This window comes from Stegostoma tigrinum, chromosome 8 (genome assembly GCF_030684315.1).
Source record: "Stegostoma tigrinum isolate sSteTig4 chromosome 8, sSteTig4.hap1, whole genome shotgun sequence".
Classification (NCBI taxonomy): domain Eukaryota; kingdom Metazoa; phylum Chordata; class Chondrichthyes; order Orectolobiformes; family Stegostomatidae; genus Stegostoma; species Stegostoma tigrinum.
Genome location: NC_081361.1, coordinates 53537835 through 53562955, shown reverse-complemented (window position 1 = coordinate 53562955; position 25121 = coordinate 53537835). Strand labels below are relative to the sequence as shown.

General features: G+C 40.5%; 1 protein-coding gene and 1 long non-coding RNA gene across 2 annotated transcripts in view; one reads left to right on the top strand and one right to left on the bottom strand.

The window, feature by feature from the left end:
* LOC132209903 (uncharacterized) overlaps positions 1-21060 on the bottom strand; it is a 54994-nt gene extending 33934 nt beyond the window's left edge. The window contains exon 1 of the long non-coding RNA XR_009446061.1: positions 20988-21060. This is a non-coding gene — a long non-coding RNA (uncharacterized LOC132209903). The remainder of the gene's footprint in view (positions 1-20987) is intronic.
* Positions 1-25121, top strand: part of negr1 (neuronal growth regulator 1) — a 470416-nt gene that overhangs the window by 350627 nt on the left and 94668 nt on the right. Inside the window, exons 3-4 of the mRNA XM_048539659.2 lie at positions 2675-2800; positions 19528-19662. Coding sequence (XP_048395616.1) covers positions 2675-2800; positions 19528-19662 — 261 coding nt within the window. The remainder of the gene's footprint in view (positions 1-2674; positions 2801-19527; positions 19663-25121) is intronic.

Sequence of the window (25121 nt, the reverse complement as noted above, 5' to 3'; positions counted from 1 at the left end):
TGGTTTGCGACTGGGAGGTGCAGTTGTTTACTGCGAACCGAGCGGAGGTGTTCTGCAAAGCGGTCCCCAAGCCTCCGCTTGGTTTCCCCAATGTAGAGGAAGCCACACCGGGTGCAGTGGATACAGTATACCACATTGGCAGACGTGCAGGTGAACATCTGCTTAATATGAAAGGTCATCTTGGGGCCTGGGATGGGGGTGAGGGAGGAGGTGTGGGGGCAAGTGTAGCACTTCCCGCGGTTGCAGGGAAAAGTGCCAGGTGTGGTTGGGGTTGGAGGGGAGTGTGGAGCGGACAAGGGCGTCGCGGAGAGAGTGGTCTCTCTGGAAGGCAGATAAGGGTGGGGATGGAAAAATGGCTTGAGTGGTGGGGTCGGATTATATATGCAGTTGTCTTCAGTCTGTTGTCATTCTTTGGACTGTCTTTGTGAATTTCAGCCTAAAGATGACATTTAAAGGCCACCTGTGGTTACTTTTGCTTCACAGAGATGACTGTGATCAATCTGTAATGACCAGTGATATGGACGATATGGCCAGGATTTGTGTTGGACATCGTCAGACAATGCATGCAGTTTTGGAGAATTCTGTAATGCAGTTGTCTTCAGTCTATTGTGTAAAATTGCCCGATTAATGCAATGACCCCTTGAAGGACCTCACATCACATATAAGTACAGCCCATGTCCTCAAACAGAAATAAAAATGACTGTGGCATCTTTCAGTGTGATAGCATGCATTTCTCATTTTCACTGCATATTCGTGATTTAGATGAAAGTGGAAGGCAATGTGCGTCATGTATTACTGTGAGTAATTACTGCACATTCCCGCTAAAATCTTTTATTTAAGTGCCCATCTCTGACTTTACCCCCTGAGCCCCAGGCCTACAACATGTTTATATCAAATACTGTGATGCATTGTGATCCCCCACCATTGGAGCCAGGCTGGTGGTGGTCATTTATGACAACTCCCTCCTGTAGTAAACTATTCTCTCCAATGATAGGGTGCCTCCCACATTGATATGTTATGTTGTCTCCTTTAACAATTCTTTTGCCCATTGCATCTCAGCACTCTGCCTCCAATACCCCCAGTTCATGTCTCCAGTTGCCCCAAAACAGCAGTGGCCTCAGAGAACTTCCAATCAATAGATCTCAAGATTGACTATGGACTACGTCCTGGACTGATTTAGAACGACACCCTGACTGAAAAGTGACCAGGCCCCTGACTGATTTGTTACTAAGCCCCAACTTGGTTGAACTGGAACAGGCCAACTGAGCATGATCCACTCCTGAAACTGCAATGATACAAAACTTCAGTTTGTGAACTCTTCAAGTGGCCAACTGACCATGCCCAAGTTGCTGGGAGAATGGATGATGCCATTAACCAACTGTGGTGACACCCCTTCCCCCACAAGAATTCTGAGATGTTCGGCAATGCTGGCCATGATTCCTGTAGGCCTGTAGCAGCCACCCGCCAACTGCTCAGACTTGCTCAAGTCAGAAATTAGTTTTGTATGTATGTGAGGTGAGGTGAGATTAGATAATAATGAAATGTTAAGGTATACAAGTAGACCTCTCACTACTCACTGGTGAGATTATGTCATTTCACCATCAAAAGCCTTTAATGAAAGCTTAGTCTTCTTCACCTCAACAAGAATCCCATTGTTCCAGTCTCGCCAATGTTTTCCCACTGACACATCATTGACCACATTGGTCATGAATGGGGAGAATTTCTCCTCCTGTTTCTCTCTTCATAGATATAGCTAGATCTGGTAGGTGTTTACAGCATTTTCTGGTTTTATTTCAGATTTCTGGCATCCACATTAGTATATGTAATTACATGGTGGCCAGTTTATCTGTCATGAGGAAAGTTTTGAACGTTTAATCAAAGATGAAATTACTAAATATTTAGATGAAGAAAAATTAGTTAGAGCATCAAACATGGATTTCTAGAAGAAAGACTGTGCTCGACATCAGAATTCTTAAAAGAAACATCAGATGTGAAAGTTGGTGAACTGTTAAAGATGTACTTGTATGTGAACTTCCGGAAAGCTTTTGACAAGGCCCAATACAGAAAATTATTGAAGATATTAATAGTGAATGAAGAGAAGGTTAGCAAATGGGAATAAAACCTAGTTAGGAGAGATGAAACAGAGTTAAGAACAATTTCAGAGGATAAGGCTGATACAAATGTAGCAATGAATCTAATTTGGAATTTTTCTTTCCTAATCTTTTTTAGAAAGGGCTATTAAGCATTGTACTTCTCCTTGATATTTTCATTAACATTTTCTCCGTTTCTCTTTCACCTTTATAACTTTAAGTTTACTTTTTAGTTTTATTTGTAATTAAGGTCTCATTTTCCTTTCTAATTGCTCCTCCAGTTTCCGATGCCACCCAATGTCGTCCATTATTTTTTCAGGAGGTCTGTGAAACGGACCTCAAGTGAAATAACAAATCTGAAGACTCCCTTTTCAGCTAAATGAGGTTAGAAATCTGAGTAGCTGTTTGGTTATATCAACATGAGATCAGGGCCAATCTTTGGAATACTAGCTACTGGTTTCTAATCATAATCCCGAAAAATGTTTATTGGCTGCTTAGTCCTATAATTATGAGGATCAGCTAAAATTTTATTGTGACAATAACTAATAAAATGTTATCTAATGGCCTTCCCTTTTGTTTTCCAGTTCCTCCAAAAATTTTTGACATCTCTCGTAGCTCTGTCGTGAATGAATTCAGCAATATCACTCTGTATTGTCTAGCAAGTGGAAAACCAGAGCCCACTATAATCTGGAAGCATATATCGCCATCTGGTAAGAACAAATCTTAATAGATTAAAACATATTAAGTCAAAGTATCCTTTAATTAGAATCTGCTACTTTTTGAGCTTTAATACCGAACATAACTACACATAACAAGGAGATAATTATTTGTTTAGCAATATGCAAGGTCAAGTTCTGTAGAGTCTGCTTGAAGAATAGAGAAGTTGTTAATAAGATGCAATCTCCTTTAGCTCAGATCAACCATTTATACTCCATTCAGCGTGTGTTTAACACAATCTGTCAGACATTGGAGATTTAGCTACTCTTTGTTTGGTATTGCTGACATGTTCCTAAAATATAGTGCACCAAACAAAATGTGCTGCACGAGAATCACTTTCCAATAAAAAATCACGTAATATGAGTGGATTATGTTCCTGGCCAGTAAGTTTTATTTTGGAAAAGTTTATTAGCTATAGTGAGCTTGCTCGACCTAAAAATGCTCTATTAGCTCTTAATTAATTTACCAATTCTTTCTACTCAACATCTGCCCACTGCCCATTTCTAGCCTCCCACTTCCCTTTCTTCTTGCAATCCTTCCACTCTCAATTTCCTTCTCCAGCTTGATCCCACTTGCCATTTCTCCCTGTCTCACATTCCTGGTTTCTTCTCTCTAACCGTTGCAGCATGTGGGTCGGATTCTCGTTACGGTCAAGGGCTTGAGTAAGTGGTGGCCACTCGGAAGGAGTGTGCAAGAAAACAAGTGGTGAGGTGACTGTAGGAGAGAACAGGAGAAGGGCCAGTGAGCAGGAGAGTGCAGCAATGGTATGTTTTAAAGACAGCATGTGTGGCTACAGCGTCATTCTGGGCACACGTGTCATAACCTTCTTCAAACAAAAATAGGGAACGTCCTTAATTTACAAACTAAATGGAAAATGTGCTATTAGATACAATTGATTGGTGTTTGTAAAGCAAACTTTTTATTTCTATACAGCACTTCAAAACAGTTAATGTTTAAATTGTTATTTTAATCTGTATCTATTTGCTTTAAACTAGTGCAGCTACATGTAAAATGACATTAACCTGGAAGAAACCAACATTAAAATGCAAAGCATTAATTGGAGTAACACATTTGAGGGCTACGGTATATTGCTTCCTGAAATGGTGCCGAAAGCTGAACAGATGGAATCTAGTGTCAGTGCTCTGCATAACTCAATCATGACTTCCTCCTATTTTGTATTACAATCCTCTTGAGATAAAGGTCAATACTCCATTTGTCTGTTTGATTTCTTTTCACACATCTTCAGTAGCTGTAGAGGCTTCTGTGTGTGGAAACCCATAGCCTTTAGCTCCTCCACAAATCCTACTTGACTGTCACCAAGCAGAAAATTCCAATTTTCTTTCTCAGAATCTAGGTGGTTGTTCTTGCGTTTTCCCATATTGCATTTCATCTACTACAGTTTTGTTTACTTGCTTAACCTGCCCATTTTATGTCATAGTTTTCTACACCCATCCACACAATTTTCTGAGTCTTCTAATTTTGTTTGGGCTTTTTTTAAAACAGAAATTAGTGTTTAAAATGCTGCAGAATTCTAGAGATCCTTTTTAAGCAGAATTTGTATAATACTACACAATTCCTTTAGAATTATTCACTTACTTTTAAGTCACCATTTTAGTATGTAATGTTCCAGGTTTGGCTTGGAGATTGACAGATTTTAATCAGTAAAAGTATAAGGAGATAGGGGACACAAGCAAGCAAATTAATTTGAGGCACAGATCAGCAACGATCTAACTGAATCCAGGCTCGAAGAATGAAAGTTCTAAGTCCTGGTGCTGTGTTCCCAAACTGAATTAACTAATCTCAAAACGGAAAGTGGGACATAGATTGCTAGAAGTGATTCATTGCCCATAAGACAGAGCAAGAGAAATGAAACAGCTCTTGATCACTAGAAACGAGACGAGACATCTCATCAAATGATCCAGCATTAGAAAAAATACCTAAATGATTCACTAGGTAGGTTCCGGGGTTGAGGAATTTCAATTATGTCGAAAGATTTGAGAATTTGCAACACAAACTGCTTTTCTTGAAGGAAGATTTCATTGAAGCATTGAACATCAAGGGAGGGCTGATCGGATAAATACGAAAATTGGTGGAAGGGTGGAGAAGAAATGGTCACAGAATTAGGGTGATTGGCAGAAGAAGCAAAAATTTGTAAAAATCCTTTTTTGGCTCAGCAAGTGGCTAAGATTGGAATGTGCTGCCAGAGGGAGTGGTGGAGGTAGCTTTATTGTAGGATTCAGGAAGGACTTAGATTATTGTCTGAAATGAAAGAATGAACGAGGTTATGTGAAGGAGGGAGTTATGACTATAGGTGAATTGATCATTCAGAAGCCCAACACAGACCCAACAGGCCAAGTGGCCTCCCTCTGTGCTGTAACAAATATGTGATTCTGTGAACTGTGAAAATTGATGGGAAAAGCATCAGGTTCTGCTCTGATGCTCTGCATGATTAAATTGTGCCTCACTTACTGCCTGGGCTCATGTGAAGATTGGCTTTTAAGGTGAGAGAGTAGAGGAACCCAGCTCAGAAAAAGTCAGTGTCTCCATCTTAAAAAAAGGAAAGAAAATTCACTTTGAACAAAGAAGAATTCCTCATATGGATCCATCTGTCATCAAGCTGTTTGTAAATTGCTTATGATAGAATAAAATGCCTGGAAAATTAAAAACTGAGATGCTGCTGTCCATTTAAACTAAAATAAATCAATATTTCAGTAAAAGTAGCAGACAAAGTTATGTTGTGTGCAGTGCTCCCTCAAACGCTTGGCTGGCATAACAGCTGAATGTTCCTGGACAGACAATGCAAAGTTAGCCTCTTTAAGGTATTACCTGCATGCAGCTGCAAAAAATAAATTAAATAACTGACATACTTGAACAGTTTGCCCTGTGTATGGAAGGAAAACACGTTATCAGGTTTTCTTTGGTTATATGAGTGCATGAATTAATATTGCCAACAGTAATTTCTGGGCCAATAATCTTTGAAATTACAGCAGAAACCCAGTGGTTCCTGATTGCACTTCAACATCCCATTTACTTACATTTAATTTGGTTTTGGCCTTACAGGAGAGGTTTGCAACATAGTGCATACAACAAGCTAAAGAAGGATCAAATGTTTCAAATACATCATCCTCAAGTACAAACACAGACACATATTCAAAATCTGTTCAACTCACCTATTTCTAACTGTTCATGGACCTAAGATAACAAAATGTGAGGCTGGATGAACACAGCAGGCCAAGCAGCATCTCAGGAGCACAAAAGCTGACGTTTCGGGCCTAGACCCTTCATCAGAGAGGGGGATGGGGTGAGGGTTCTGGAATAAATAGGGAGAGAGGGGGAGGCGGACCGAAGATGGAGAGAAAAGAAGATAGGTGGAGAGAGTATAGGTGGGGAGGTAGGGAGGGGATAGGTCAGTCCAGGGAAGACGGACAGGTCAAGGAGGTGGGATGAGGTTAGTGGGTAGATGGGGGTGCGGCTTGGGGTGGGAGGAAGGGATGGGTGAGAGGAAGAACAGGTTAGGGAAGCGGAGACAGGTTGGACTGGTTTTGGGATGCAGTGGGTGGAGGGGAAGAGCTGGGCTGGTTGTGTGGTGCAGTGGGGGGAGGGGACGAACTGGGCTGGTTTAGGGATGCAGTTGGGGAAGGGGAGATTTTGAAACTGGTGAAGTCCACATTGATACCATTAGGCTGCAGGGTTCCCAGGCGGAATATGAGTTGCTGTTCCTGCAACCTTCGGGTGGCATCATTGTGGCACTGCAGGAGGCCCATGATGGACATGTCATCTAAAGAATGGGAGGGGGAGTGGAAATGGTTTGCGACTGGGAGGTGCGGTTGTTTGTTGCGAACTGAGCGCAGGTGTTCTGCAAAGCGGTCTCCAAGCCTCCACTTGGTTTCCCCAATCTAGAGGAAGCCACACCGGGTACAGTGGATGCAGTATACCACATTGGCAGATGTGCAGGTGAACCTCTGCTTAATGTGGAAAGTCATCTTGGGGCCTGGGATAGCGGTGAGGGAGGAGGTGTGGGGGCAAGTGTAGCATTTCCTGCGGTTGCAGGGGAAGGTGCCGGGTGTGGTGGGGTTGGAGGGGAGTGTGGAGCGAACAAGGGAGTCACGGAGAGAGTGGTCTCTCTGGAAAGCAGACAGGGTTGGGGATGGAAAAATGTCTTGGGCGGTGGGGTCGGATTGTAGATGGCGGAAGTGTCGGAGGATGATGCGTTGTATCTGGAGGTTGGTGGGGTGGTGTGTGAGAACGAGGGGTATCCTCTTTGGGCGGTTGTGGCGGGGGCGGGGTGTGAGGGATGTGTTGCGGGAAATGCGGGAGACGCGGTCAAGGGCATTCTCGATAACTGTGGGGGGAAAGTTGCGGTCCTTGAAGAACTTGGACATCTGGGATGTGCAGGAGTGGAATGTCTTATCGTGGGAGCAGATGCGGCGGAGGAATTGGGAATAGGGGATGGAATTTTTGCAGGAGGGCGGGTGGGAGGAGGTGTATTCTAGGTAGCTGTGGGAGTCGGTGGGCTTGAAATGGACATCAGTTACAAGCTGGTTGCCTGAGATGTCTACAAAAATGTAGAATAAATTCCAGTTTAGAGGGGTAAAGGGAAACCTGGAAGGGAAACCTGGGCAACTGACATGCTGCTTGGCCTGCTGTGTTCATCCAGCACCACACTTTGTTATCTCGGATTCTCCAGCATCCGCACTTGCCATTATCTTTGATACTATTTTAACCTCACTGCGAAGCCTCTTCTAGGATGCCTAACCTGAAGAAGTTACCCTCCTCCCTCCGGACCAACTTCAGGGAATCTCTCTCCCTCTGCAACTCCTCTCCACCCTTCTTCTTTTCTCTCCATCTTCGGTCCGCCTCCCCCTCTCTCCCTATTTACTCCAGAACCCTCACCCCATCCCCCTCTGTGATGAAGGGTCTAGGCCTGAAACGTCAGCTTTTGTGCTCCTGAGATGCTGCTTGGCCTGCTGTGTTCATCCAGCCTCACATTTTATTATCTCAGCTGACATTCTTGTTGCTTTTCCTTTTGGTTTAGATGTTTCACCAATAACTGAATTAGCGAAGGAGTCATCTCTTGGGAACAAACTTATCCATTTCTTCTTTGTTTGAAAAATAAAAGAAATTTTACAAGAAATTATGCTAATGTTAGTTTGTTTTTTCACTATCGACGTAAAAGAACACAATCGTTGTTGCCCGGCTTCTGTGGTCTTTGGTAAAAGCTATCATTTCATTTTAATTTTACTCAGTTTTGGTGATTAGAATGTTCATATTTTAGAATCAAAATACCAACACCTTACTTTTAATTTGATGATTAATTATCACAAGTTTTATGAGTTGTAATTTTGGATGGATTGAATATCATTGAAGATGAAACAATGTTTGTTTAACCTTGATTTTCATTATCTTTGTACAAAATTTGATAGCACACTTGAGCAGTTCTCATGACACACCATGAAAACCACTGACATAGAATGTTATTCAACCCATCATATCCGTGACAGCTGTAGCTCCACACTGTTGTCCATATACCTGTTAATCTTATCCTTCAATACTCTTCTTTATAAAATGATTATCTAATCCTGTTTTAGATGCTATTTTTGTCTCAGTTTTAACAGCATACTATTCTGTAATTCAGCTTCACATGAAAACTTATTTTAAACACCCATTGATGCTCTTATTCTAATCCTAAATTTATTATCTCTTGTTACTGATTCATTTCATGATGAAAATAAGTTTACACTACAGTATTTATTCTCTTAAAATGTTTGAATGCTGTTTTTGGTCCTCTTATCCTCTCTGCTGCATTTAATAAACACAGATAAGTTTAATCATAATTGTATTCCTTCATTCCTGGTATTATCCAAATAAGTTTACATAGCCACCTTTGACTGACTCCTTAGGAGGCCAACGCTGCAAATAATACTCCAGCAGAGGCCCAATCAGTGTAGGACTGAATCTTTAATTTTCGAGACAATTCAAACCAAGAAAATAATTTGCCTTTTTATGACTTTATCCACATGTGCTAAGATATATTTAAATAGGGTTTACACTGTTAACTGAGGCATGAAGTTATTATCTAATGCTTTATTCAATTCAATGCCCCAATTTTTTACATTGGAACCATAATCCCATCTAACAGGATCCAGTAGTTACCATGATGTTAAGTGATCAAATGTTTTAGGATATTCTGTACCTGTCTATGTTTTTATCAGAATTTTTTTTTCTAAGCTGTAGCTTTCTAATGATCAAAGACATAAAAGGCCATTTACAGTCTTTTCATTGAACAAAGCATTTTATTTGCAGGACATTTTAATATTTATTCTACAGACTCACAATGGGAAAAAAATGTCAGGCAACGTTATATAGATCTACATTTGTTTAAGTTATGCTAATTAGCAAAAAATCCAAATTTCCGAGGATCGTTTGCTGTTTAGGAGAACAGTAGGAAAGTTAAGTTGTGAAATGTTGGAGGTTTATTTCATCATGAATAACATCCTCAACTGCTACAGAGATAGTAGGAACTGCAGATGCTGGAGAATCTGAAATAACAAGGTGTAGAGCTGGATGAACACAGCAGGCCAAGCAGCATCAGAGGAGCAGGAAGGCTGAAGTTTCGGACCTAGACCCTTCTTCAGAAATTTCACAAGAAGGGTCTAGGCCCGAAACGTCAGCCTTCCTATTCCTCTGATGCTGCTTGGCCTGCTGTGTTCATCCAGCTCTACATCTTGTTATCCTTAACTGCTATCAGTTTTATCATTGCTTAGTGGCCCATCATGTCCCAAATGACGATTGTTAGTTTGCTGATTAAATGATCACGGTACAGTTAGCAGCCTTACACTCTCACATACTTGCTTTCAGATGAGGAGAAGAAATCAATGGATGTCAAAATTCAAACTCTTCTCAAACCAGCTGGTTCAAAATGACTCAGCAGAAGTCCAAAAGTATGTGACTTCACTAACTCCTAAGCAGACATGACGATGCAAGAGAGAAACATAGAGAAAAACAAAATAACAAGAGGACTGTGTCAGAATTTGCACTAACCTTATCCAGAAATGTATATATCATTCCCTGTCTAAAGCTGCCAATAATACTACATCTTACTCATTAAAATCATTCATTCTCAAGCACTGTACAAGTTTGATTGGCCCAGTTAAGAGGCAGAGGAGAAGTCCTTTGAAGAATTCCCCAAGAAAATGCTGTTTTGATCCCTCTACTGCCCATGTGACCAGAATTAATGATCTGTCATCTCAAAGACTACACTGTTGCATGAAGGTGAAGCCAGGAGGAATGTGCATAATGTTTCTCTGACTTTGTGAGTTACATTATTCTCTGAAGAGTACTGTGTGATCTGTATCTTCCACAAATTAAGGAAGAAAATGGGAAAATCATGGATTAGCAATCATTCAATATGCTTAGGTGGTAGATTCTTCCCTCCATTATAAGGTCAGAAGGGGGATGTTCTCTGACTGGACAACATTCAGCATCACTCATGTATCTTCAGTTATTGAAACAGTCCTTTTCCAAATGCGTCAAGACCTGGATAATATCCAGGCTTAGACTGACAAGTGGTAAGTTGTATTTGCACCTCAAAGGGCCAACAATGACTACCTCCAATGAAAAAGAATCTAAACATCCCCCTCTTACATACAATGGCACTATCAACACTGAATCCCACACCATTAACATCCTGGACATTGACCAGAAACTGAAGTGGGCTTCCTGTATGATTACTGTGCCCATGAGAATAGGTCAGAGGCTAGGAATTCTGAGGTGAGTAACTCATCACCCAAAATACTGAAAACCTGCTCATAATGTACAAGTAAAGAGTGTGACAGAATATCCCTACTTGCTTGGATGGTGCCGATCCAACATGCAGCTTCATTGGCAACACATCCCAACCATTTACTCCCTCCACCACCGATATACATTAGCAACATTGTATATTCTCTACAGGATAGAATGCAGAAATTTCTGAAGGCTCTTTAGACAGCACCTTTTAAACCCATAACTAGTACCATCTAAATGGTAAGGACAGCAGCTACTTGGGAACATCACTGACCTGCATGTTGGTGATCAAGTTACAGCATCCTAATTTGGAATGACATTATCATTCATTCACTCACTGGGTCAAAATCCTGGAGCTCCCTCCCTGAACAGCCCTAAGGGTCTGCTATACCAAATATGCAGTGGATTAAGAAGGCAGGTCACCACCACTTCCTCCAGGGCTATTAGAAATGGGTTCTCAAACTAAAACTGTTACGTTTCTGCTCTTAAAAAAAAATTAGATGTTTCTGACAATTTAAAGAAGTTTTCTCATAGAAGTGATACATTTCTCCTTGTACTTCAGAAGAAAACTGATAAGGACTTGGAGGAAGAAGGGATGGGCTCATGAACATGGCATTGATTGCCTCAGCCACATTCCTCCAAAATTTCTGGAAGCTTCTTTTTCTTTGAGTTTCCTTTGTTAAATGTCAGAGTGGCCATCGAAAGAAAAAGAAATAATCTCTGTTAGACAGCAAGGCAATTATAATGAGATTTTACCTTGTGCTTGATGGACATGATGCAGGCTGCCTGCTCATTCCTGCAATTGTAGCTTGCAGCCCTGTGTTAAATGTGCAATTGAATGGCTGCAAAGTCAGATGGGGGCCTGTGTTTGTGCAGGACCAGGGTCAATTATAATCAGCCCAGAGTTTTAGACATTGTTGATTGGCGAATAATACTTTGTGCTCACATTGAGCAGCGTGTCAAATTGCCTTAAAGGAGCAGTGCATTCGGATTTCAGCAGGTGCTGGAAGTCAATGGGACAAACTTTGTGGAGAGCAGGATACTGGAGCAATGGAACAGCAGGAGGGTTCTAAGATTCTGAAAATGCTGAGAAACCTTTAGAGAAGGAGGCAGAAACAAGAAGAGATGTCATCTCACTGTAAGGGACCAGCAGGCACTCCGAATGTACAGTACAAAATGCTGGAGAAACACGATAGATCCAGCAGCATCTGTGGAGTGAGGAGCTGAATTAAGATTTAGATTCTGATTGGATTTCAAAATGTTAACTCTTTCTCTCTCTGCAGATGCTACCAAACCTAGTCAGTTTCTCTAACGTTCTCTCTTTTTAATCATTCACCCTAATCTCAGTTTCTAGCTCTCAGTCCACTGCTTCATCTGAACATCCAAGTAACTTTTTCCATGTTGCGAAGGTTCCTATGTTTATCACCCTTTCAGGTAGTGAGTTAGAGATGCCTCGTGGAGAAAAACCTCTCAATAACTTCTAAACCTTTTACATCTTTACCCTTAACCTTTTGTAAGGTTTATAATTGGGGGAAGGGTAATTATAATTCAATTAGGCAAGAACTGGGTAACATAAAACAGGAACAGATGTTGTCAGAGAAGAGCACTATAGAAATGTAGAGATTGTTCAAGGAATACATACTGTGTGTGATCGATATGTTTGTCCCTAGCAGTCAGGGAAGATGCAGTCGAGTGAGGGAGCCTTGGTTCGAGACAGAGGTTGAACAACCGGTTAAGAGGAAGAAGAATGCTTATATAAGGTTTAGGAAATAACGATCAGAAAAGGCTCCAGAGGGATACAAGTTAGCCAGGAAGGAGCTGAAGAAAGGGCTTAGGAGAGTTATAAGGGGGCATGGGAAAAACTTGGCAGATAGGATCAAGAAAAACTTCAAGGCTTTTTACACGTACGTGAGGAAGAAGAGAATGACCAGAGAAAGGGTACGGCTGATCAAGGATTGTAAAGGGAATTTGTGCACGGAGCCTAAAGGGATAAGAGAGGTCCTTAATGAATACTTTTCTTCGGTATTCACAACTGAGGGGGACCTAGGTGTAGGGGAGGACAGTGTGAAACAGGCTGGTAGGCTAGAGGAGGTGGATGTTAATAAGGAAGTTGTGCTAGGAATTTTGAGGAACTTGAAGATAGATAAGTCCCCCAGGGCTGATGGAATTTATCCAAGGATTCTATGGAAAGCGAGGGAAGAGATCGCAGGGCCTTTGGCAATGACCTTTTCATCCTCACTGACCACGGGTATAGTGCTGGAAGATTGGAGAGTGGCAAACGTCATTCTCTTGTTCAAAAAGGGAAAAGGGATAACCCTGGAAATTACAGGCCAGTTAGTTTTACTTCAGTGGTGGTCAAATTATAGGAAAGGGCTCTGAAAGATAGGACTTATGATCACTTGGATAGGCACAGTTTGATGCATGATAGCCACCATGGATTTGTGAGGGGTAGATCATGCCTTGCAAACGTTATTGAATTCTTTGAAGATGTGACCAAACACGTGGATGAAGATAGAGCAGTTGATGTGGTATACATGGATTTCAGTAAGGTGTTTGATAAGGTTCCCCATGTTAGGCTAATGCAGAAGGTAAGGAGGCACGGGATTGGGGAAAATGTGGCAGATCGGATTCAGAACTGGCTGATCCTCAGAAGGCAAAGGGTGGGAGTGGATGGAAAATATTCAACATGGTGCTCAGTTACAAGTGGTGTACCACAAGGATCAGTTCTGGGTACTCTTCTATTTGTGATTTTTGAAAATGATTTGAATAATGGAGTGGAAGGGTGGATTAGTAAATTCGCGGACAATATGAAGTGGGTCAAGTTGTGGATATTACGGAAGGCTGTTCTAGGTTACAGTGGGACATTGGTAGGATACAGAGCTGGCCTGAGAAGTGGCAGATGGAGTTTAACCCTAAAAAGTGTGAGGTGATTCATTTTGGAAGGACAAACTTGAAAGCAGAATACAGGGTCAATGGACAGATTCTTGGAAGTGTGGATGAGCAGAACGATCTTGGGGTTCATGTCCACAAGTCCCTGAAAGCTGCCACCCAGATGGATAGAATTGTTAGGAAGGTGTATGGTGTGTTAGCTTTCATTAATAGAGAGATTGTGTTCAAGAGCCGTGAAGTTATGCTCCAGCTGTACAAAAGCCTAGTTCGGCCACATCTGGAGTAATGTGCCCAGTTCTGGTCACCTCATTACAGGAAAGATGTGGAAGCGTTAGAAAAGGTACAGAGGAGATTTACCAGGATGTTTCCTGGAATGGAGGGAAGGTCTTATGAGGAAAGGTTGAGAGAGCTTGGGCTTTTCTCTTTAGAATGATGAAGGATGAGAGGTGACTTGATAGAGATGTACAAAATGATCAGAGGCATGGACAGAGTAGATAGCCAGAGACTTTTTCCGAGGGTGGAGGTAGCTATTACAAGGTGGCATAGTTTTAAAGTGAGTGGAGGTAGATACGGGGAGACATCAGAGATAGGTTCTTTACTCAAAGAGTGGTCGGGGCCTGGAATGCATTGCCAGAGAGGGTAGTGGATCGGATTCATCAGGGACATGTAAATGGCTGTTAGATAAGCAAATGGATGATAGTATAAGTTAGGGGTGGAGCTTAGATAGACCTAAGGATTAGGGTAAAGGTTTGGCACAACATCATGGGCTGAGGGCCCTGTACTGTGCAGTACTGTTCGATGTTCTATGTTCTATCTGTCTACGAACATTTCCACTGTGGGAAATAGACGACTCCCTCTAGCATCTTCATCATTTTATTCACTTGAATTAGACGACCCCTCAGCCTCCTTTGCTGCAAAGAAAACAACCCTAGCTGACTTACTGTCTCACATAACTGGAATTTTCTCGTCCAATAGGCTTCCTTATAAATTTCCTACCGACCCATCGTAATGCAGTCACATTTTTTCTATAGAGACAACACACAGAACAGCTTCAGAGTTCCAAGGCATGAGTCACAAAAAGTTAGAATGTCATTATAGAAACTAATTAAAAAGTCTAATGAAATACTTTCCTTTATTATGAGAAAAATTGAACATATAATAAAGAGTGCTTTATTTAAGCAGGGGTATTAGTGAATCCATATCTTGGATTCTGTGTAGAATTTTGGTCTCCTTATTTAGGGAAGGATGTAAATGTGTTGAGGGCAACTCAGAGGTTTATTAGATTGATAAGTCAACGGTTTGCTTTGTGAGGACAGATGAGACAGGCTCGGCTTAGTTTCACTTAGGGCAGAAACATGAGGGATGATTTGAATGATGTTTATACTATTCTGAATGGTTTTGACAAGGTGGAAATGGAAAATGTGTTTCCTCTTGTGGGTCAATCAAAATCTAGGGGGCACTGTTTTAAAATTATGTGGGGGTACTTTTAAGATAGAGATGAGAAGAACCTTTTTTCTGAGAGGGTTGTGCAACTCGGGAGCTCTCCCTGTCAAAACGTGATAGCAGCAGGGTCATTGAATATTTTTCAGGCATCTTATGCCTTACTGAGATGGCATGTTGGAAGTCAAGTTTCTCCCTAAACCCAGAGATGTTATACAAGTTAAAAATGTTATCAAATTATGCAAATAATTTATCTGTCTGATAGACTCAGGTTAACAGAAAACACAAACCAGTTTTGTACGTGACAAGAGCTACTGTTTGTTACAAATAAATAAATTCTAAACACAGTTGAACTGTCAATGTATAATTCTACTAGTTAATACACTAACCCACTTTGAAACTCCCCTTCAGATAGACAAGAAATTGGTGTATGGGTGAAGGGGAAAAAAACTAGGGAAACCATTCAACTACATCAGTCCTCAGTATTCTCTAGGGTGTTCCTTTGATTCCCAAGTCCTTCAGTTCTCACCTGTTTTCCTTCAGGGTCTTTTGCTTTCACACAGAAGGCACAGCCTTCTGGTATACAACCAATAAGTCAGAGATTTTATAATTTAAAAGCAATTCCCTCTAGCAACTGATGGAAGAACACAACTGGCTTTCTTTACCTTCAGGTATTTTACTGGAGGGAGAGCGAGAGAAAGACAGACACACATACCAGAGATCTGAGGGCTTCTTGTCTTATTGGTTACACCTACATGCTGCTCAGCCACCCCAGGAACCAATCAGAATTGTCATTAGGCTGATGACGTTTGGTATCCACAGCCAATCACAATTGTACAAACCAATCAGCAGCCTGTTGGCAGCCAAATCTCACTTTGTACACACACCCCTGGTGCCATGCTGTCTAATCTTACATCTCTCCCGCTGCTTGTAAACTAACAGTGCAAACACAACTCACAAGTATCAAAAGTACAGTAATTCCTCCTCAGTCTTTTGTTGTGAGACAGTCCACGTCCCAGTTAATTCCACAATCAATAACATAAAATATCAAAACAATGAAATAAGAATTTACAGTCTTTGCAGTCAGACATGGATAGATTCTTGTTAGACAAGAGCATTAGAAGTTGTCAGGGATAGGTGAGAATGTGGAATTCAAAACACACAGCCATGAATCTAAAAGAACCATAGAGTAGATCATAGACCCATAGAGTAATATAGCATGGAAACAGGCCCTTTGGCCCAAACTGGTCCTTGCTGACCATGGCGTCCCACTCAGCTAGGTCCAATTGCCCACATTTGGTCCTATCCCTCGAAACCCTCTTCACCTATGTACCTATCCTAATGAACAGTGCAATAAGCTCAAAAGGCTAAATGGTCTACCTTGGTTCCTAATCCAATTGTTCAGTTTTTTTTAAATTGCCTCGATATAGGGCCTGACTGTAAATCTAGGTGAAATTTGATGTTTTACATTTAATTCTCCAGAATCCTCTGTGAAACTTTGGAATATAAAATATCAAATTCTTCCCATCCGTCTAGCCGATCTGACTTCACTGAATTTTTAATGATTTTGTAGTTCTGTGGAACAGTTCACTACATGAAATGCTGATGTCTAAAAATGATAGAGGACACTATATTGTTGAACAATAATGGCTGAGATGTAGAGTTTACATGGTTTTCCACAGGATTGGAATTTCCTGAGTATCCGTCAGCCTTGGCAAGTGGTTCTGCAGTAACACTCCAGAAATGGTGTCAGCACTTTCACATCATTATGAGTTTCCAGCAAACTTCTGCCAAATTTACAGAGGATTACCAGGATAAATCCCATGGAAATTAATGTCATAAATTTAAAAACAAATAAATTGTGAAGGTAATTAGTAAGTGCGACTGGGAGGTCCACTGCATATCAAACACCTAATTTCTACATCTTTCCAATTATCTATTTTCAATTGTAAAAGTTACCTGCCACCCTTTCTAAAATTGTCATTTCTTATGTCCACATTTATAAGGGGACTGATTTTGATAAATTTATTAAGCTATTAATGCATCTTTCTATTAGTTGAGAATTTGTGCTGGTGGGAGTGCTTCCATTATAAATGTGAACAAGGAGATTTATAATGGAAATATGAAAATAAAGCTAGAACATAAGAATTTACAATGGAGAATTTTATCATGCAATTATCTTCTAGCCTCAGATGAAAAAAGCTTAACTTGTTCCTAATTCCCCATGTACAACATTGTGGGAGGTTGAGAGTAACACACTAAAATCATGAGTTGTTTCTGGTTCACCACATCCTGGCATTGAATCATGCTTTAGCAATGTTTGCAGTGGCAGTATTGTGGCGAGATGCCCAGTTCTGGTTGACATTTTTCTCTGCCATCTGCCTAAGTTTAGTGAAAACATATGTTGAAAGGGAACTATTGCTTCGATTTTCATGTGCTGTCTACTCGAAGTAATGTTTTAGTTCCTGTTATTCTATTTGTCTGTAAGTATCTCAAAAATGAATGCACAGATTTCAATGAAATTTTACACTAGGTGGGATGTGGCCCAAGGAGGAACTAATTAACCTTTGACAAAAATGCAACCGATTTATCTACACAAGGGAAGAGGGCAAATTGACATTTTTTGGTAAAAAAAAATGTAGGTTGTTGTATTTTCAATGTTGTTGATTGTTTTAGAACACTATGAATTGTCTGAGCTGCTGTGGTAGAATTTGTCAGAGTTGGCAAAACGTGCAGAATTTGGCAAGTTGTTGGATATGGATTGGCAATCCAATGGAAAATCTTAGGAAAATAATTTCCTTTTTCAGCTTTGTACGTGCACAGATCATCAACCAGCCAGATAAAAATTCAGGAAAGAGTTTTATGATTGTAATAATTTTGAGTTCCACAGCTTGGCAGAGCTATGTGCTCTACTAAATTCCGCTTCACTTGTTTACTATGCTTTCTGCCTGCAAATTCTTTGCTTATTGGTAAATTGTGTCTTGACTAAAAGCAGTTACCATTGATTGTTTTGCCATCTCATTGAGCTTCTTTCCTGGTGAAATTGAACACCATTGACCATCACAACAATGTTGTATTTTTTTGGCCATATCTTGAAACCTACACTTGTTTTCCGTAGCTACATTGTGTACGCTCTCAGAAACATTCCTTTCCCTCCTTCCAAGCCCCAGCACTCCAATTTATTTTTCATTGGCTTATTTCTCATTCATTCCTGCATGCAACCTTTCTGCTTTTTCTGATTTTCAGATCCTCTTGGGGCTTCTCCAAATACTCTTGTTAGGGGGGGCATTTACAGGTCTCCTCTACTTTAATGTGGTTACTATAACTCAAAAATACAATTGCTGATACAGTAGCATAGTTCACAAGCATCATTAGTTCAACAAATCTCAATATCTCCAAGGTAAGTGCAGTCTTTCAGTATGTAATGTTCATCAATGACTGCCCAGGAGTTTGGCATGGAAATATCTGCTGAAGCCCTTATTTTGCTAAGAAAAGATCAATAAACACTATTTGATAGCTTATATTAACCAGATACAGTGCAACAACATGTCACAAAATTAATCTCCTGGGAGAAATAAAAACAATTGTACCCAATTTCACACAAACTCTGGGAAATGTCTCCTCGTCCACTAAAGCACTAAAACCAGTAACCAGAAACAGCCAAAAGTGGTAAATTGCATTTTTGATTAGTAAACGTAGAATGGACCAGACAGTTGACAACATGGTGATCTCAAATAATTGGAATAACCATCCAGTGTCATAAGAAGAAATCAATCCTAGCCAATAACAAGTAGCTCCAACTGGGCCTGTTATAGCAAGAAACAAGCAGCGCCCAAACTAGATTTGAAAAGTTGGTTGTTGGGCGTGTGGGGGTTTGGCTCGATTCTGCTATACCTTACAGTACATGTCTGTTTTCTTAACAACCATTCCTATCAACTGTTAGGCAAAAACCAAACATCAAATGCAAGCATACATATAGCTCCCAAACAGAGTTAACTGCATCAGGAACCAAGGAATTACCCCTTCTCTAACTGTAACTGACAGAAATAATTCAGCACAGATGAGTGACTGAAACTTGAAACTACCTAGATTATGGAGTTATATTCCATGTATTTGACAGCCACTCAAGAGTGTTACTTTGCACTAATTAAGGTGCAGTTGTACCTAACTGTTCTGTGCATGTGCAAGTCTACATTAAGGGTAATGTGACTAAGACCTCCTGACTTAAGAAAACCTATTTTGCTGTCAGTGCATTTGGTTAATGTCATATTAGCTGATTTGTACAAGAGTCTAAAGATAACTAGATATTGGTCGTTGAAGGGTCAGTGAACTCAATTACAGAAATAGTCAAGGGTCAGAAAATGTGCACAAGGTTAACAGATATGTAGAAGTAATAGTTATACTGAGCATGTTAATGCGACCTTGTTTTAGATGTATAAAGTGCTTGCTTTTTCTATTTAATGTGTTCCTTGTCAGTCTATGATCAGTCAATACAGAATGCTAGTAATTTTAAATGCTTCTATTAAAGTACATAAAATGAAGTACCAATCTCATATTATAAGTCATACAGTCTTTGATCTTTTAACATTCTGCTATTACATTTCAGCAAAAGATTTTGACAGTGAAGGTGAATACCTTGAGATTACTGGCATTACCCGGGACCAGGCCGGCAACTATGAATGTCTCGCAAACAACGATGTATCATCTCCAGATACGCAAACAGTCCACATTACAGTCAATTGTAAGTTGCCTTTTAGATTATGTCGCCAATTTAGAAAGTCAAATAATTCTATGTTCCTACTAAAAATAGAAAATGCTGTTGAGCAATAAAGTTAAAAATTAGGTGGATGCAGGAACAAACTCCAATGGAGTGCTTCATCCAAATCATTAACCAGTCTTTTCTTTCAGTTATGCACTGCCCTGCTGTGCGCATTTATCAACTTCTGCATATCTTTTTGAAAGACATTTTCTATTTTTAATTCAGCTATTTGGAACTTTTTTTTAAACAAAGAACGAAGAACAGGACAGCAAAGAAACATGCCCTTTGGACAGCCAAGACTACGCTGACAGATGATGCCTTTTATAAACTAAGAACCTTTTGTTTCTATGTGGTCCATATCCCTCAATTCCCTACCTATTCATATATCTGTCAAGATGCCTCTTAAATATTGCTGTTTTATACACCTCCCCTGGTAGTGCATTCTAGGCACTTACCTCCCTGTGGTAAAACCCTTGCCTGTCACATATCCTTTATACTTACCCCTTTTACCTTAAATCTATGCTCCCTAGTAATTGACATTTCAACCCTGAGTAAAAGCCTCTGACTATCCATTCTATCTAAACATACATATTTTGGATCGGTATTTTCAGATGTGTATTACACACTTCTGGAGATGGAGCTTGAACGCAGGCCTTCTGGTTCAAAAGCAGGGACACTACCACAAGAGGTCCTACTAACTAATCAAAACACTGGATTCTTGAAACCCTTAACCTGTGACAAATATCTAATCATTTGCAATACCGTATGTTGATGCTAACTTCCTAACAACTGCCTTCTTCCTCACATCTCTCCTGAGAGATGCTCCCAGCTAGTGTTCAGTGACAAGTCCTGACCTTGGCAGATGCAAAGGCCCTACAGATGGACCCTTATTTTTATGTTAATGTGAAATTAGCCATTGTTGCACCAGACAAATAAGATAATTATGTTGAGGCCCTTTTCAATCTCTTGTTCTCTCAGAGGCTTTAAATGCTTACATCGTTAGAAGGACTGATTATATTTTCCATGGATTATTCAAAATCCTTTTGTGATTGATGCTATGTTAATTCAGTTCAGTAGACTTTGAACCAGCCCGTGTTATCAAATGGCTATCCGCTGTGTCTTCCATTTTTAAGACGTAATGTTAAGGTTTCTTTCAGGCCACATATTTTAAAGTACAGCTGTTCTTTTCTTTTCCCCTGAAAATCTGAGAGATAAATACAGCACAGCTATGACCAAACTAATAACATCTAACCTAATAACTCTTGGCCAAAGGGAGAAGCAGCCCTACAACCCCACAACCAATTTACCTTTAGGTCTGTAGATTATCAAGTCCAGAGACCATTCTTCCAGCCATCACCTTTTCAGCTATGGCTCTGACTGATAAACTATGACTTGTACCTTTTGACCAAAGATCAGTCTTCAAGTCAGCTCCCTGGCCAATCAGTATTGTAGCTTTGGCTTCGATTTATGATTAAGCTAGAGCTGCTGGAGCTCAAAGTGCCAATATACGTTAGCTATAATTCCAGTACGGTTCACATATTCTACCTTAAAGCCACATCTCATTATTTGGCAGTTGCAGAGGTACGGACTTTAAAATTTCCGTAACCCTATCTTGAAAAATTCATGAATAATTGCTGTAAGATATATAAATTAAAACTTTTTAAAATCACTTGGTTTATGTTCGAAACAATTTGCTGTATACCTTATTAATGACACAAATGTACCAATTAGATCAAGTTTTAACAGGAGAGAGAAAGAGAAGTGCTGGGCAAGCCATAACAAGGAAGCATTAACAATGCTACAGTTAGGTCATTCAGGAGTGAAATCAGGAAATATTGTTTTCACATCAAGGATAATGGAGATCTGGAATGCACAGCTACAGAAGGCCATGACTGTGGTTCACCTGAGACCAAGACTCGTGAACTGCTTTTTATTGGTAACTTATTAAATCCTGTGAATCTAAGGTGAATAATTGGAGTTGAAATGTAAATCAGCCGTGACCTATCTGAATGACTGACAGGTGTAAGGGGCTGATAGACTTTCTCTTGTTTCAGTGTTTCTACACCACCTTTTCTGTCCACATAAACATAATGTGGATGTGCTCATGTGGTACTTGGGTGGACAAAGTCAGAAGTCACACAACACCGGGTTATAGCCCAACAGGTTTATTTGACGGCATAAGCTTTTGAAGTTCAGCCCTTCTTAAGATGAAGTCAGAGAAAAGAGCACACAGATACAGAATTTACAGGCAAAAAGTTCAAGGGCAGTGAGATCAAAAGATGATACAAATGGTGTCAGCAGAGTGTCGAATAATAAGTCTCTGCAGGTGATCAAAGTGTCAGGCAATATGAGTAAAGTGTCAAGAGCTGAATAACAAGGGGAGGGATGTCCTCTAATCTCATTAAATGACGCATGAGGCAGAGATAAATACAAAAATTTACAAAAAAAATTGTCTCCAGAATCACCTTAATTTTAATTTTTTGTAATTATCTCTCTGCCTCATGCCTCTTTTAATTGGGTTATAAGTCATCCCTTTGCTTGTTGTTAAACTGTTGACACTTTACTCACACCTGCACAACTTTGGATGATGGCAGGAAAATGGAGCACACAGCAGAAACCCCCATAGGCACAGGGAGAACATGCAAACTCCCCACAGACAGTCACCCAGGTCAAATCGAACCCAGGTCCCTGGCATTATGAGGCACCAGTGCTAACCACTATGCCACCATTCCATCCGATATTGCTCCTTATTATAACCTTGCTTTCCCTCACTTCCTCTTTCTGTCTTTCTTCCAAATTTCCCTCCTTGTGCAAGAGAGAGAGTGAATCAGTTTCCTCTGTAATACCACAGATCAGCTCACTTTCTTTTCTAATAAGATATTGTATGCTTGCAGATTTACTATTCTGATTGTCAGCTTGCATTTGAAACGATTCCAAACTTATATGTTCTGTGAAAATCCTGTGTACATCCCTGCGACTACTATTTATTTATGCTCCAGGCAATCCTGAAGGCTGAGGCAGAGACACTGGGATGCTAGTACTCAGCATATCTAAGTTTTCCCACCTTGCTTTTCTCCAGATCTGCCTTCAGGCAAATCTGAAAGGATAACCTACACATGCGAAAAATCAAAGTGAATGTGAAATCTAGACAAATACTGAGTATTATTTTGCTTCAGACTGAGTTCATGTTAATTTTTTTGCAATATGTGTGAAACTTCCCACCCAGATAGCACAGCAACAGTTGTTTGAGATAATTTGACTGGAGAACAGGTTCCTCAGATACAGCTGTAAGGAAAATGGTCAATGATGTCATTGTTACTTCTATTAATTGGTTCTTCCTGATCAATAGCCTTCTAATTGATGTTCACTTTGGATTTTGCTGAGATCACTCAGCTCTCAATCTCATTACAGCCTTGGTCCTGTTATGGACAAAATAGCTAAATTACAGAGATGAGAAAACAGTGTATGCCTTTGAGATTAAGACAATATTGAACTGAGTATGGCATCAAGGAGCCCTTGGAGAAACTAAAGTCAGTGGAAATAGGAAAATTTTCCAATGTTCAGAGACATACCCAACACAAGCAAAGAAGTTTCTGATTCTTGGAGGCCAATCATGTCAGTTCTAGACGTTAAGGCCTGGCTTGTGTTCTTCACCAAAACTATCAATATAACAATCAATAACATCCTTCCGTTGTAAAGTCAGAATTGGAGATTCACAGATGATTATTCAGTGTTCAGTCCACTTGGAAGTTAAAGTCGTAGAGCTGTAGAGCATAGGAACAGACCCTTCGGTCCAACTCGTCCATGGCATTGAGATATCCTAAATTCATCAGGTCCCATTTGCCAGCATTTGGCCCATATCACTGATGTCCCTCCCTATTTGTGTACCCATCCAGATGCTTTTTGAATGTTGTAATTGTACCTACCTCCAGCACTTCTCCTGGCAGCTCATTCCATGCACAAACCACTCTCTGCGTGAAAAGGTTACACCTTACGTCTCTGTTAAATCTTTCCGCTCTCACCTTTAACCTATGCCGTCTGGTTTTGAACTCCCCTACCCTGGAAAAAAGACCTCAGCTCTTCGCCCTATCCATGCCACTCACCATTTTATTAGCTTCTATAAAGGTCAACCCTCAGCCTCCATGCTCCAGAGAAAAAAGCCCCAGCCTATTACCTATAGTCTCTCCCTATAGCTCAAACCTTCCAATCCCAGCAACATTCTTGTACATCTTTTCTGAGCCCTTTTAAGTTTAACATCTCTCATATAACCGGGAGACCTAAATTGAACGCTATTCTAAAAGTGGTCTCACCAATATCCTGTACAGTGTCAACATGACATCCCAATGCACATACTCAATGCACTGACCAATAAAGGCAAGCGTGTCAAATGCCACAGTCATTCCCTGTCTACCTGCGACTCCACTTTCAAGTTCTCTTTGTTTGGCAAATGCCCCAGGACCATATCATTAAGTGTATAAGTTTGCCCTGGTTTGCCTTACTAACGTGCAGCACTTCACATTTGTCAAAATTAAAATGCGTCTGCCACTCCTTAGCCCATTGGCCCATATGACTACGGTCCCGTTGTACTCGGAGGAAACCTTCTTCACTGTCCACCACACCACCAATTTTGGTATCATCTGCAAACTTGCCATACCTCCGATATTCACACCAAATCTTTTATATAAATGACAAAAAGCAGTGAATCCAGCACCAATCCTTGCAGCACACCATTAGACACAGGTTTTCAGTCTGAAAAACAACCCTGTACTATCACCATCTGTCTCTAACCTTCAAGTCAATTTTTGTATTCAGTTGGCTAGCCATGTGATCTAACTTTACTAGCCAGTATACCATGCAAAACCTTGTTGAAGTTCATATAGGCAATGTTTGCTGTTCTATCTTTATCAATCTTCTTTGTTACCTCTTCAAAGAACTCAATCAGGTTGGTGAGACTCAAATTCGTACGCACAAAGCCATGCTAACTATCACTAAACAGTGCTTGCCTTTCCAAATGCATGTCAGTCCTATCCCTCAGAATCCCCTCCAATAACTTAACCACCACTGACATCAGGCTCACTGGTCTATAGTTCACTGGCCTGTACCTACAGTCTTTCTTAAATAATAGCACCACATTAGCCACCCTCCAGTCTTCTGGCCCCTCACCTATGGCTGTCAGTGATTCATATATCTCAGCAAGGGGCCCAGCAATCACTTCCCTAGCTTTCCACAAAGTCTGGGATACACCTGATCAGGTCTCAGATGTTTATCTGGCTTGATGTGTTTTAGGACCTCCAGCACCTCCTCTTCTGTAACATGGACACATTTCAAGATATCACTATTTATTTCCCCAAGTCCCCCAGCTTCCATGTCCATCTACACAGTAAATTCTGACATGAAATATTCATTTAGTATTTACCCGTCTCGTGTCGCCCCACGCATAG